Source organism: Sus scrofa, chromosome 4 (assembly GCF_000003025.6).
Source record: "Sus scrofa isolate TJ Tabasco breed Duroc chromosome 4, Sscrofa11.1, whole genome shotgun sequence".
NCBI lineage: Eukaryota > Metazoa > Chordata > Mammalia > Artiodactyla > Suidae > Sus > Sus scrofa.
The window spans coordinates 77149556-77162941 of NC_010446.5; the positions used below are offsets into that span (position 1 = coordinate 77149556).

A 13386-nucleotide genomic window follows, 5' to 3' on the forward strand; every position below is an offset into this window, starting at 1 on the left:
TTTTGTTCTTTTTTATGGCTGAGTAATATTCCATTGTGTATATATGTACCACATCTTCTTTATCCATCCATCTGTTGATGGACATTTGGGTTGCTTCCGTGTCTTGGCTGTTGTGACTAGTGCTGCATGTATCCTGAGGAATGAAGAATGTATTCTTTAGGGGTTTTTTTTTTTTTTTTTTCCTTTATAAAAGTGGCTTACTGTATTATGTCTTCTGCAACTTGCTTTTTTCACCCAATGCTAAGTGTCCAGGTGTTACCCTGGCTGCTATATGTGGCCAGAGTTCCTGGGTAGGACTCATCTCTAATTCTGCGTTCCTGGGCTATCCTCTTCCGGCTCTGGTATCACAGTTATGGAGTCTCTTAGACATCTGGGCAGTTTTTCAAGACTCATATAACCTTGCAATGATCAATTCCTGAAATGCTTTGTGGAACTAATCTGCAAAACCAATTGCAGCCAGTGTTTATTTTGCAGGAAGCTGCTGAGGAGTGAACTGTGTCTCCTAAAAAAGCTATGTGGGGCGTTTCATTATGGCTCAGCAGACAATCTGACTAGTATTCATGAGGATGTAGGTTCGATCCCTGGCCTCACTCAGTGGGTTGAGGATCCTGTGTTGCTGGGGCTGTGGTGTAGGTGGGCAGCTACAGTTCCGAGTCGACCCCTAGCCTGGGAACCTCCATGTGCTGCAAGTATGGCCCTAAAAAGACAAAAGACTTAAAAAAAAAAAAAAAAAAAAAAGCTAAGCAGAAGTTGAGCCCTCAGCACCTCAGGCTGTAACCTCATTTGGAAACAGGATCTTTGCAAATTTAACCAAGTTAGGAGGTCATGGAGGTGGTAATCCCCTATAACTGATGTCCTTTTTATAAAGGGGAGTTTGGACACAGAGACAGACACATGCAGAGGGAAGACGTCACATGGCTGGCTCGGTGCCTCTACAAGCCAAGGGACGCCAAGGATTGCTGGACACTCCCAGGGAAGCTTGCAGAGGCAAGGAAGGCTTCTTCCCCAGAGCTGTCAGAGAACACGGCCCTGCTGACACCTGGATTTGGGGCTTCTTGCCTCAAAAATTAATATATAAATGATTTAAGAAAAAAATAATACAGGAGTTCCCGTTGTGGCTCGGTGGTTAACGAATCCAACTAGGAACCATGAGGTTGTAGGTTCGATCCCTGCCCTTGCTCAGGGGGTTAAGGATCCGGTGTTGCTGTGAGTTGTGGTGTGGGTTGCAGACGCGGCTTGGATCCTGCGTTGCTGTGGCTGTGGCATAGGCCGGTGGCTACAGCTCCGATTTGATCCCCTAGCCTGGGAACCTCCATATGCCACGGAAGCGGCCCAAGAAATGGCAAAAAGACAAAAAAAAAAAAAAAAAAAAAAAACCAGAGGGATCCCACGTACTCTCTGCCTGTCTCCCCTGTGGTAAGCCACATCTTGCTTATGATAGGATGATAAATGATAGGACAATGTCACAGTCCTCCTGGGAAAAAAACAATTTTTATATATAAATTTCTTATTTATTTTGCTTTTAAGGGCTGCATCCATGGCACATGGAGGTTCCCAGGCTAGGGGTCCAATGGGAGCTACAGCTGCCGGCCCACACTACAGCCACAGCCACAGCCACAGCCACTCTGGATCTGAAGCACGTCTATGACCTACACCACAGCACACGGCAACACCAGACCTTTGAGCGAGGCCAGGGGTTAAACCCACATCCTCACAGATTCTAGCCGGATTCATTTCCACCGCCCCACAACGGGAGCATATTTGCTCATTTTTGTGATTCTGTGTTGAATTGGTTTAAATATTTCAGAGACCATTAGTTTATATTTTATATCAGATAATTCTAACAGCTGAAGTCCTGTGAGCTCTAAATCCAAGTGTGGTTTCTACTAGTTCTCACTTGTGGTAGGTTCTCTTCTTCTGATTTTGTAATTTTTGGTTGGTTTTCATCTTTAGGAAACTGAGAGTCCAAGCTGACGATACTTCCTTTCCTCCAGAGAGGACGTATGTTCGCTTCTTACTGTCAGGGGACCACTTCCGCCGCTTCCATGGCTCAGGGCTTTCAGCCCTTGCCCCCCCTCGTAAGCCACCCCTTACCCTGCACTGGCCCTTCAAGGAAACCCTTCTGTCCGGTGCTTAGCAGTCACTGCTCAGGGCTGCTTGTTTTGCAGATACCTTGTCCCTTTCCTTACTGCCTCTGAGCCCAAACATGTAGGCCTGGGCAGGATCCATTCTGCTTCAGAGGGGGCCCTCTGATGACCCACTCTCACAGCCAAAGGCTCTCCGTTCACTTTGGGGATGAAGGGTCTACAACCAAGGTGCTGGCGCCCACAAACGTGTCCTAGTTGTATGATGATGGTAGAAGACACTCTGCCATATACAAACTCACAGTGTGAATTCTGTGTCCTTTTCTTGAAATCATATCTTGAAGATGGATTACACCTGACCCAGCAGTGAAACATCCATGAAAAGCGGGAGCACCAGAGAGAGGGGGTCGTAAAAGAGGGTAGCCTGCTGAGTCAACAGTGAGGCAAAGATGGCTAAACATCATTACAAGATTAGTTTCAAAGTTAGATCTGGTGGGTATGGTGGGTCCCATGTGAGTACAGACGTGTGGGAAGAAACAGGAAGTTTCCCTGAGGATAATATGCGAAAAACTGTTGACGGCTGGGGATGGGGATGAGGTCCGGGTAGGAGGACAACTGTGCTTTTATCGTAAAACTTTTGTATTGTTTGATTTCTGTTTTTATAGTGGGTATTTACATTTTTCATCACGAAGATTATTCTGCATGAAAACATCAATATCTACCATAACTTGGAAAATTAATTTTGAAAGAAATATTTTAAAAGATGTTTAAATGGTAATTCACAGTAATCTACATAAACATCCTGAATTCTTTTTAGAAAGGTTACTTAGGCTTAGAAAAGTATGATAAATTATGTTCCTTAAAATGGAGATTTAAAAGATACCTTTTTATTCCTTCGAATTTAAGAAATATGTATTAAAGAGTAACTTCGAAAAAGTTAAGGGTACTCAGGAGCACATTAAAAAGCGAGAACAGATCTACTTCCAATTCCTGGTTGAGTGACACAGACTCAAAATGCTCCAAAACCCAACACAATTCTATTTTCCAGAAACATACAAAATACTACCCCAAATTAAAAAAAAAAAAAACAGGCAAAGATACGTGAGGCAGATGCAAATAAGAATAAAATTAACATCAAATAGAACGGGAAGAGGGAGTTCTGGTCGTGGCTCAGTGGTTATCAAACCCAACTGGTGACCATGAGGTTGCAGGTTCGACCCCTGGCCTCCCTCAGTGGGTTAAGGATCCAGCGTTGCCGAGAGCGTGGTGTAGGTCACAGACACAGCTCGGATGCTGCGTTGCTGTGGCTCTGGTGTAGACCGGAGGCTACAGGTCTGATTGGACCCCTGGTCTGGGAACCTCCATATGCGGCAGGTGTGGCCCTAAAAAAAAACAAACAAACAACTGGAAGCAAAGGGGGTCAGATTGGAGAAAGTCATTTTATATCACTGGACATGACCGAGAACGAACAGTGGCCAATATACACCTGCAACCCTTCCCTCTCATCTCTCTTCTCAGTGCTTCACGGTTCCTCAGTGTCCACTACAACCTTCTTTGGCTGAATCACAACAAACTATTATCATCCCCGTTTTACTTGGAGGCAGACAGAGGCAGAATGTGCCTGCTAAGTGCCCGTGGCAGATGGTGGATGCAAACAGATGTGAGCTTTCAGGCTCCAGAAGGACCCAGAGCTGCAAGAAGTAAGATAAAAGCTGTGCTGAACAGACTCATGAACTGTGGAAGATTTTAATACCCAGACCTCAATGTTTGGGTAAGAATAAATAAAGAATGAAGAAAATATCCTCAGTACACTTTTAGGTTTCTTGTTTTTTTCCCCCTTCAAAAATAAGCAATTCAGGATTTCCCGTCATGGTGCTGTGGTTAATGAATCCGACTAGGAACCATGAGGTTGCAGGTTCGATCCCTGGCCTTGCTCAGTGGGTTAAGGATCCGGCGTTGCCGTGAGCTGTGGTGTAGGTTGCAGACTTGGCTTGGATCCCGAGTTGCTGTGGCTCTGGGCGTAGGCAGGTGGCTACAGCTCCAATTCGATCCCTAGCCTGGGAACCTCCATATGCCACGGGTGTGGCCCTAGAAATGGCAAAAAGACAAAAAAAAAAAAAAAAAAAAAGGAAGAAAGAAAATAAGTTCAGTACAAGATCTATTTAAACAATGTTTTTACTATATTTGTCCAGTATCTGCAATTATATAGACATAATACAAAGAAGAGGTATAAGAATAGGTAAGTGAAAATGAATCCATTGACAATACAGGAAGGAAAAAAGACAGTTTTGAAATCTGGCATTATGGAAAGTAATTTGTATTTTTCCCAACTTTGTTTTCAAAATGCATAAAAATAGTACATTAGCTAAAGTACCAATTTATAGTTGAGAAAAAAATAGACTTAAAATCATCTTGAAAACTCAACTTGTGTGTCATTATGTTGTTTGATTTTAAAAAGGACATCACATAAAAATACAATGATGTCATCTGTTTTGCCAAGAGGCATCAATTTATATTTGCAATTAACAGGCAAGAGATGAATAATGGAACTGATCTCTCTCCTGGCCACACAGTGAATTCAAAAGAACTCTACAGAGTGAAAATGTGATGCCACATTAGGATTTGATAGGATAAAACTGCAGTTAGAGAAACTGTGAAACTGTGTGTTCTATTGAAACATATAATGCCAAAAAAAAAAAAAAAATCGGGTCAGGAATTCTGAGATGATGGGTGTTCACTAAATGTATCGTGGGCATAATTTCATGGTGGATATAAGTCAGGTCATTGTCCTCCGCACCTTAAATTTACATGGTGCTGGACGTCAATTTTATCTCAATAGAGCTGGTAGAAAAAAATAGTAAGGTTGGCATTTCTGTCCATTTACTGAGCTCAACAATGTGAGAGTCTACCTTTCTTCACAGGTGGGAAGATCCGCCCTTCTGAGTTCATAGGAAGCCGGCCGGAGCCTCTGTTCCTCTTGGCTTCTAACGGTGAAGCTGCGTGAAACAGGACACATGTGTCAGTGGAGATCATTCTGCATCAAGGAGGGTGTTTTCACAAGGACTTCAGGGAACTCAGCTTAGCAAGTAGAATTTCTTTCGTGGAGTTCCTGTTGTGGCTCAGTGGTAACGAAGCCGAATAGCATTCATGAGGATGCGGGTTCAATCTCTGGCCTCGCTCAGTGGGTTAAGGATCCAGGGTTGGCCTGAGCTGTGGTGGAGGTCGAAGATGCAGCTTGGATCACGCATTGGTGTGGCTATGGCTGCAGCTCCAATGTGACCCCTAGCCTGAGAACTTCCACATGGTGTGGGTGCGACCCTAAGAAGCAAAAAAAAAAAAAAAAAAAGTAAGAAAAAAATTATTTCGGGAGTTCCCTTCATGGTTCAGCAGTTAATGAACCCAACTAGGATCTAGGATCCTGGAGGATGCAGGTTTGATCCCTGGCCTCGCTCAGTGCCTTAAGGATCCGACATTGCCGTGAGCTTTGGTGTAGGTCAAAGACTCGGCTCGGATCCCGCATTGCTGTGGCTGTGGCTGTGGCGTAGGCCAGCGGCTAAAGCTCTGATCGGATCCCTAGCCTGGGAACCTCCATTGCTGTGGATGCAGCCCTAAAATGGAAGAAAAAAAAAGAATATTTCTTTCTTTTTTTTTTTTTTTTTTTTGTCTTTTTGCTATTTCTTGGGCCGCTCCTGCGGCATATGGAGGTTCCCAGGCTAGGGGTTGAATCGGAGCTGCAGCTGCCCGCCTACGCCAGAGCCACAGCCACAGCAATGCGGGATCCGAGCCGAGTCTTTGACCTACACCACAGCTCACGACAACGTCAGATCCTTAACCCACTGAGGGAGGCCAGGGATCGAACCTGCAACCTCATGGTTCCTAGTCAGATTCGTTAACCACTGTGCCATGATGGGAACTCCTTTCTTTTCTTGAAAAGAATGACACTGCATTGTTTTCTTAAGAAAACCAAGTGTTAGCAAAATAAATTCTATTTATAATGCTGTGGTCTATGCTAATTGAAAGTTTACACTGAGAATAATAATTTTCATAAAACATGTCCATGAGGAAGTAGTAAAAAGGTAAGGTTTTCAGGAATTTGGGGTTTCATTTCCCACCCCTTGCAAAAGGTACGCATTCTCCAGACATTGTTTTCCAGTGAAAATGGAGGTTTTACATATTTACAGGCACACACACAAAAGTATGAGAGAAAACCAGGAAAGCGTACCAGCAAAACCTCTATGATATCTCTCTCTTTTTTAAATTAATTTATTTTTATTTTTTTATTATTATTTTTAAAAATTACTCAAATGAATTTATCACATCTGTAGTTGTATAATGATCATAACAATCCAGTTTCACAGGATTTCCATCCCATAACCCAAGCACATCCCCCCCATCCCCCAAACTGTCTCCTCTGGAGACCATAAGTTTTTCAATGTCTGTGTATGATATCTCTCAAGAGTTGGTTTCCTCTTGCACCTTGTGTGCCTTTCTTTGTAAATTTATTCCAAGTATTTTTGTGGTTGTATAAGTGGAATTTTTACTTCCATCTCATCTTCTAACTTCTAACTTTATTTGTACTTATGAAGGCCATTAATTTCTTTTTTTTATAAGAACTTTTTTTTTTTTTTGTCTTTTTAGGGCCACACCCATAGCAAGGGCTATTAATTTCTTAATAGCTTTATTGAACCATCATTTACACATCATTAAGTTACCTGTTTAAAGTGTGCCATTCAGTGGTTTCTAGCAAAATCACAAGGTTGTACAACCCTCGCTATGAATTTCAGAACGTTTTCATCACCCCGAGAAGTCCCATACCAGAGCTCTCTTGAGGCACAATAGGTTGGGGATCCAGTATTATCACTGCAGGGGCTTGGGTCACGGCTGTGGTGAGGGTTCGATCCCAGGCCCAGGAACTTCAACGTGTTGCAGGTGTGGCCAAAATAAAAAAGAAGCCCCCCACACCTGCGGCAGTCACCCCTCATTATACGCTATCTCCCGAGTATCCCAGGCCTTGACATACACTAACCCACTTCCTGTCTCTATAGATATGTCTATTCTTTTTTAAATAACTGAAATTTTTTTTTTTTTTTTTTGTCTTTTTAGGGCCTCACTAGCGGCATGTGGAGGTTCCCAGGCTAGGGGTCTAAGCAGAGCTGTTGCTGCCGGCCTAAGCCAAAGCCACAGCAACGCCGGATCCTTAACCCACTGAGCGAGGCCAAGGATCGAACCTGCAACCTCACGGATCCTAGTTGGATTCATTTCCGCTGCACCACGACGGGAACTCCAGAATCTTTGAATTATATACTGCTTTACAATTTTCACTGGAGGGTGGGCTCTTAATCCCACTGGCAGCCAAGACTAAACGACTGCATAATTTAATTGCCTAAAACTATGCACACATTTGGTTGGCACCAAGCACATTTCATAGCCAAGATTTCAGAAAGCCACCCCAACGGTCCTGTGATTTTGGGGTGTAAGTCACAGACATTTCTCCAGACTTTCAACAGTGAGGCAAATGGTCAAGCCCTGGCTCTCTCTTTTTTTTTTTTTTTTTTTTTTTTTTTTTTGTCTTTTTAGGGCCACACCCATGGCATATGGAGGTTTCCAGGCTATGGGTCAAATTGGAGCTGTAGCCACTGGCCCTACACCACAGCCACACACCATATCCGAGCTGCGTCTGTGACCCACACCACAGCTCACGGCAATGCTGGAGTCTGAACCCACTGAGTGAGGCCAGGGATTGAACCAGCAACCTCATGGTTCCTAATTGGATTCGTTTCCGCTGCATAACGACAGGAACTCCTCTATCTCTTTTTTTTAAGCAATGATTGTGACTCTTCTCCTATTAGTAAGTTAGCTTATATCTTTAGGTTTTTTCTCTGTCAAGCATATATTTTGGCATCTTTATTAAAAAATAAAATTAACAAAACAGCAGCAGCAGAAGATAAAATCCTGGCTCCTTCCCCATCATCCTAAACTTTAAGACTCAGATTAAATTCTAAGTCCTTCACAAAGTCTTCATCACCAACTCGGGCCTCAAGGCACTCCTTTTTGACCATCCATTGTGCCCAAATATTAATATTCGATCACCAGCTGCCTTAGATGGTTCTTCAGTTCCTTGACATGTGTTAGCCTGCTTTCAGGGATTTGACTATTAGCCTCCCCAGAGCTAGGATGCAGCCTCTTCCTGTTTTTTACATTTTTTAATTTTGTTTTTGTTTTTATCGATATTGGCCTTCACAGAACCCAAATCAGAGTCGGGCATACAGCAGTTTGCTCAAAAAGCACTTGTGGCATTCATCACAGGCTGGCGCTTCGGGGGTACCCTTTGCCAACCGGGAGAGCATTCATAAAAAAGCTGCAAACCTTACCACGAACAGCTACAGCAGCAGCACCAGCAGAAGCAGCAGGCATTGGAGCCCCGGCTCCCCCCGCGGGGCTGGCCTGGGCCCGGGGATGAGGGCTTTGCGGATGCGGCCATCTGCCGCTTCCGCATCTCCATCCGCTCCGACCCCATCGGCTGCACGAGGGAAAGAAAAGGGGGCAGAGTTAGCGCCACGAAAGGCCCAGAGTCCGTCTTAGGCTCTCTATATTTTTGTCTTTTTAGGGCCCCACTCGTGGCACGTGGAAACTCCCAGGCTAGGGGTCCAATTGGAGCTGCAGCTGCCGGTCTACACTACAGCCACAGCCAACACAGGATCCCAGCCGCGACTGCAACCTACACCACAGCTCACCGCAACGCTGGGTCCTTAACCCACTGAGCGAGGCCAGGGATCGAACCTGTGTCCTCATGGATGCTAGTCAGTTTCTAACCTGCAGAACCACGACGAGATACCCCCCATCCGTTTTTAGGCTCTTTGAGAAAATGCAGTGTGACTCCATCCGGGTCATTTCTGCTAATTCTGGTAAAAGCTGGTGCTTCAAATCCATTCATTTGCCAAACGATGTTCACTGGCTAGAATCTGCCAAGCACTGTGATAAATTCTAGGAGTAAATGACGCACAGCAGGTCCCTAAGGCACACAGTTCAGTGCAGGAGACAGACGCTGACTTCACATCCCTCAGCTGTCAGGGACCTACAATAAGTATATTTCCCCAACAGCTCAAGTCCCCAGGGCAGTTGCAGTGACCACTGGGCCGTGGCTGCCCGAGGCCAGAAAACCAAGGTGGACAGTGGCCCAGACCTGTCCTGCCACCTGTAGGGACAGTGCCCTGGCCCACTTTGGAGGACAATGCACCATCAGAAACCCTTTCAGTCCTACCCTTTCCTGAGAACTACAGGAACGACTGAAAGAAATATAAACACAGCACAAGAAACAAGAAATTACCGAGTCCACTTTTACCTTTGATTCTTTCATTGAATTTGTTACTGGAGTAAAAGCAAAAAATGTATATATATTTAAGATATATATATATCTCAAAGCCACGTGAAAGAACTTTAAATAGGCCTTTGGGATTACATTCTGAATGTTTTATTCTATTCCAACATTAAATTTATCAATTCCTACTTATATGCTACTGAACTTTTAATTATCATAGTTTTTTTTTTTTTTTTTGTCTTTTTGTCTTTTTTTTTTTGTTGTTGTTGTTGTTGTTGCTATTTCTTGGGCCGCTCCCGCGGCATATGGAGGTTCCCAGGCTAGGGGTTGAATCGGAGCTGTAGCTACCGGCCTACGCCAGGGCCACAGCCACAGCAATGCGGGATCCGAGCCGAGTCTTTGACCTACACCACAGCTCACGGCAACGCCGGATCCTTAACCCACTGAGCAAGGGCAGGGACCGAACCCGCAACCTCATGGTTCCTAGTCGGATTCGTTAACCACTGCGCCATGACGGGAACTCCCTAATTATCATAGTTTTATTGTATGTTTTCACATCAGGTAGGTTAAATTCTCTTTACCAAGTAAACCCCCCCCCCCAGTTTTTTTAATTGTTCTGGCCTGTTTGTTCTTCCAGTTGAATTTTGGAATCAGCCAGTCAGTACTGCGTGGGAATTTTGATTAGGAGCACTTTGGATTTATTGGAAATATTTATGAGAAATGACACCTGTTTCACGGTACCTATCAGGGCTGATGGCCCTTTTCTTTCCCCCCCTCGGCATATGGAGTTTCTGGGCCAGGGATCAGATCTTAGCTGCAGTTGTGACCTACACTGCCACTGTGCTGGGCAGGGATCGAACCTGCGTCCTGGTGCTACAGAGACACCACTGATCCCCCCGCATCCCAGGACAGAGTGGGAGCCTTGTCGGAGGGACGTCCCTCATCCACAGCCAGAATAACACTCAGAATGCTCATCCACAGTGTTTGGCCAGAGTGGTCCAGCCTTCCAAATGGACCCCATTTAATGTCCCCGGGTGGGGTCAAAGACCAGCTCCCCTGGGCATCACATTCTCACTGGCATTTTAGTGGAGCCAGAGTCTGGTTTCACTTCATTCAAGACACGGAGGGCCAAGGACAAGCCAGCCCCATCTCCAAACACCCATCTCCAAACAAAAAGACTTTCAGCAGAAGATGCTCCAGGTAACTCATTTTCTACGAGGTACTGATGCAACTTGCCTCATTAAAAACAAAATCCCAGTTGCTTCTCCAAAGAAGGAAGGATCGTGATGAGGTAATGTCAAGGGACTCCTATTCCAGCATCTTTGCAAGTCTGGGTCTCCCCAAGCATGACATGAAATATCTATTCATTTAAACCCTGTCTTGTGTATAATTTAAGAGTGCTCTTAAAACAGGACTTGTATATTCCAATAGGTCTCTTCCTGAACATTTTGTAGATCAATTTTTGCTGCTGTTGTAAATACCCCCTCCCACCTCCATGTTTCAAAAGAGTTCTTTTGGAATCCAGGAAGCTAAGGACACTCTCTCCGGCCTCTCTGTTGAATTCTCTTACTAGTTCCAGCAGTCTTTTTGTTAATTCTCTTGTTAGAATCTCTTTTTTTTTTTTTGTCTTTTTGCTATTTCTTGGGCCGCTCCCGCGGCATACGGAGGTTCCCAGGCTAGGGGTCCAATCGGAGCTGCAGCTGCCCGCCTACGCCAGAGCCACAGCAACGCGGGATCCGAGCCGCATCTGCAGCCTACACCACAGCTCACGGAAATGCCGAATCGTTAACCCACTGAGCAAGGGCAGGGACCGAACCCGCAACCTCACGGTTCCTAGTCGGATTCGTTAACCACTGCGCCACAATGGGAACTCCCAGAATCTCATTTTCTAATTAGAGGGCCATACTGTGGCTAAATAATTACACTACCTGTTTACCTTCTGTCCCTTTTCTAGGTACAAACATCTTCTCTTTGGTCTTATTTCATTGGCCAGGAAGTTCAGTAAATATTGAAAATAGAAACACTAGCAAGAGCTTTCCTTTTTGGAGTTCCTGCTGTGGCACAGCGGGTTAAGAATCCAACTGTAGCGGCTCAGGTTGCTGCGGAGGTGCAGGTCCAATCCCTGGCCTGGCACAGTGGGTTAAAGGATCTGGGGTAGGTTGGATTCAATCCCTGGCCAAGGCACTTCCACATCAGTGCATAGGGCCATACACATTTTTTTTTTTTTTTAAAAAAGAACATTTTTCTTCATGACTTTCATGAGAAAACTGGCAAAAGTTTGCACATATGTGTGATATGTGTTGGAGGGTTCTAGGAGAAGATAACTTTACCAAGTTAAACAAGTTTTCTTATATACATGGTAGAAGTCGTTCCAGCCTACTTTATTAGTTAGCAGATTTTGTTTGTGTTTACCTATTTCTTTGTAAATATAGTCGTCCCTCCGTACTCATCCAGGACCCCCAGGATGTCAAAATTCACAGATGCTCAAGTCCCTACGTAAAATGGTGTGGTGTTTGCATGTAACCTACACAACCCTCCCGTACACGTTAACTCATTTCTAGATTTCTTGTAATACCTAACACAATGTAAATGGTAATTAAAAGGCTGTAAATACAAGGTCAATGCCACGTAAATCATTGCACATGCAATAGTTGTAAATTCAAGTTTTGATTTTTGGAACTTTCTGTAATGTTTTTTCGAGTGTTTTAAATCTGAGCTTGGTTGAATCCACAGACGCAGAATCTGAGGATGCGGAGGGCTGACTATACCTGGAAGAATCTTAATGATTTGGTGAGCAAATTCTTAGAGAGCATCATAAGGTTGCTCACGACTCAAGACAGACTTCAGAAATCAGAGGAAAACCCCACCCAAATCTGTTCTTACACACTTTGGAAAACAGCTTTATCGAGGTCTATGACATGCAGTAAACTGCACATGTATGTACTTGCGAAAACGCCACCCTGGTCGGGACCACATCCTCAAGGTCACGTCTCCTCGCGTCCCTTGGGGACCCGTGTCCTCCCCTCCTTCCTGCATCTGCCTCCCCCAGTCACTGGTCTGCTCTTTCCTATTAATTATCAATTTGCATCTTCTAATTTTAGAAGCACCGGATCACACAATACCTACTCTTTTTTGGTCTGGCTTCCTTCACTCAGTCACTCAGGATAATTAATTTTGTGATTGTTGTGTGAACTAGCAGTTCGTTCCTTTGCATTTCTGAGCAGTTTTCCTTTGCATATAGATGTACCACAATGTGCTTATCCATTCACTTTTTTGATGACCCTATACCTTTTTGATGGTTGCTGGAAAAGATTATATATATAAATATATATATATAATCACTGTCTTCTTTTGAATATGAAAGTCTTTTATTAGATAAAACCAGACGTGTATGTTGCTGAGACTGTGTTGAAATTTGCAGCACTGCATACGGTTGTAACATGTTTCTCCAGTGTGTTCTTCCGCATTGAATACTGTTCAAGGATTACGATCTTCTGCTGTTTGTACTGGATTAATCCTGGGATGTAACCATTGTCCTAATTTATAATTCCTCATTTCTTTTCTCAGTTTTCTATGTCTCAGCTCATCTTTGTGGAGTCTCAACTTGGACCTATAATCTATTTAATTATCCTCCTAAATATCATTACAATTTCTTGTATGTTTCCTTGGAATTTTTTTTTTTTTTGTCTTTTTGCCATTTCTTGGGCCGCTCCTTAGGCACATGGAGGTTCCCAGGCTAGGGGTCCAATTGGAGCTGTAGCCACTGCCCTACACCAGAGCCACAGCAACTCGGGATCCGAGCCGAGTCTGCAACCTACACCACAGCTCACGGCAACGCTGGATCCCCAACCTGCTGAGCAAGGCCAGGAATTGAACCTGCAATCTCATGGTTCTTAGATTTGTTAACCACTGCGCCATGATGGGAACTCCCTTTCCTTGAAATTCTTACACATGGTTCCTTAACTTTGACATCTTAAACCATTT

At 44.2% G+C, this 13386-nt stretch overlaps 1 protein-coding gene across 1 annotated transcript in view; it reads right to left on the reverse strand.

Annotated features, from left to right (window-relative positions):
* The window catches only part of RGS20 (regulator of G protein signaling 20), a 43275-nt gene that overhangs the window by 7621 nt on the left and 22268 nt on the right, over positions 1-13386 (reverse strand). The window contains exons 2-3 of the mRNA XM_001927277.5: positions 8456-8604; positions 4994-5080 (exon numbers count right to left, since the gene is read on the reverse strand). Coding sequence (XP_001927312.2) covers positions 4994-5080; positions 8456-8604 — 236 coding nt within the window. The remainder of the gene's footprint in view (positions 1-4993; positions 5081-8455; positions 8605-13386) is intronic.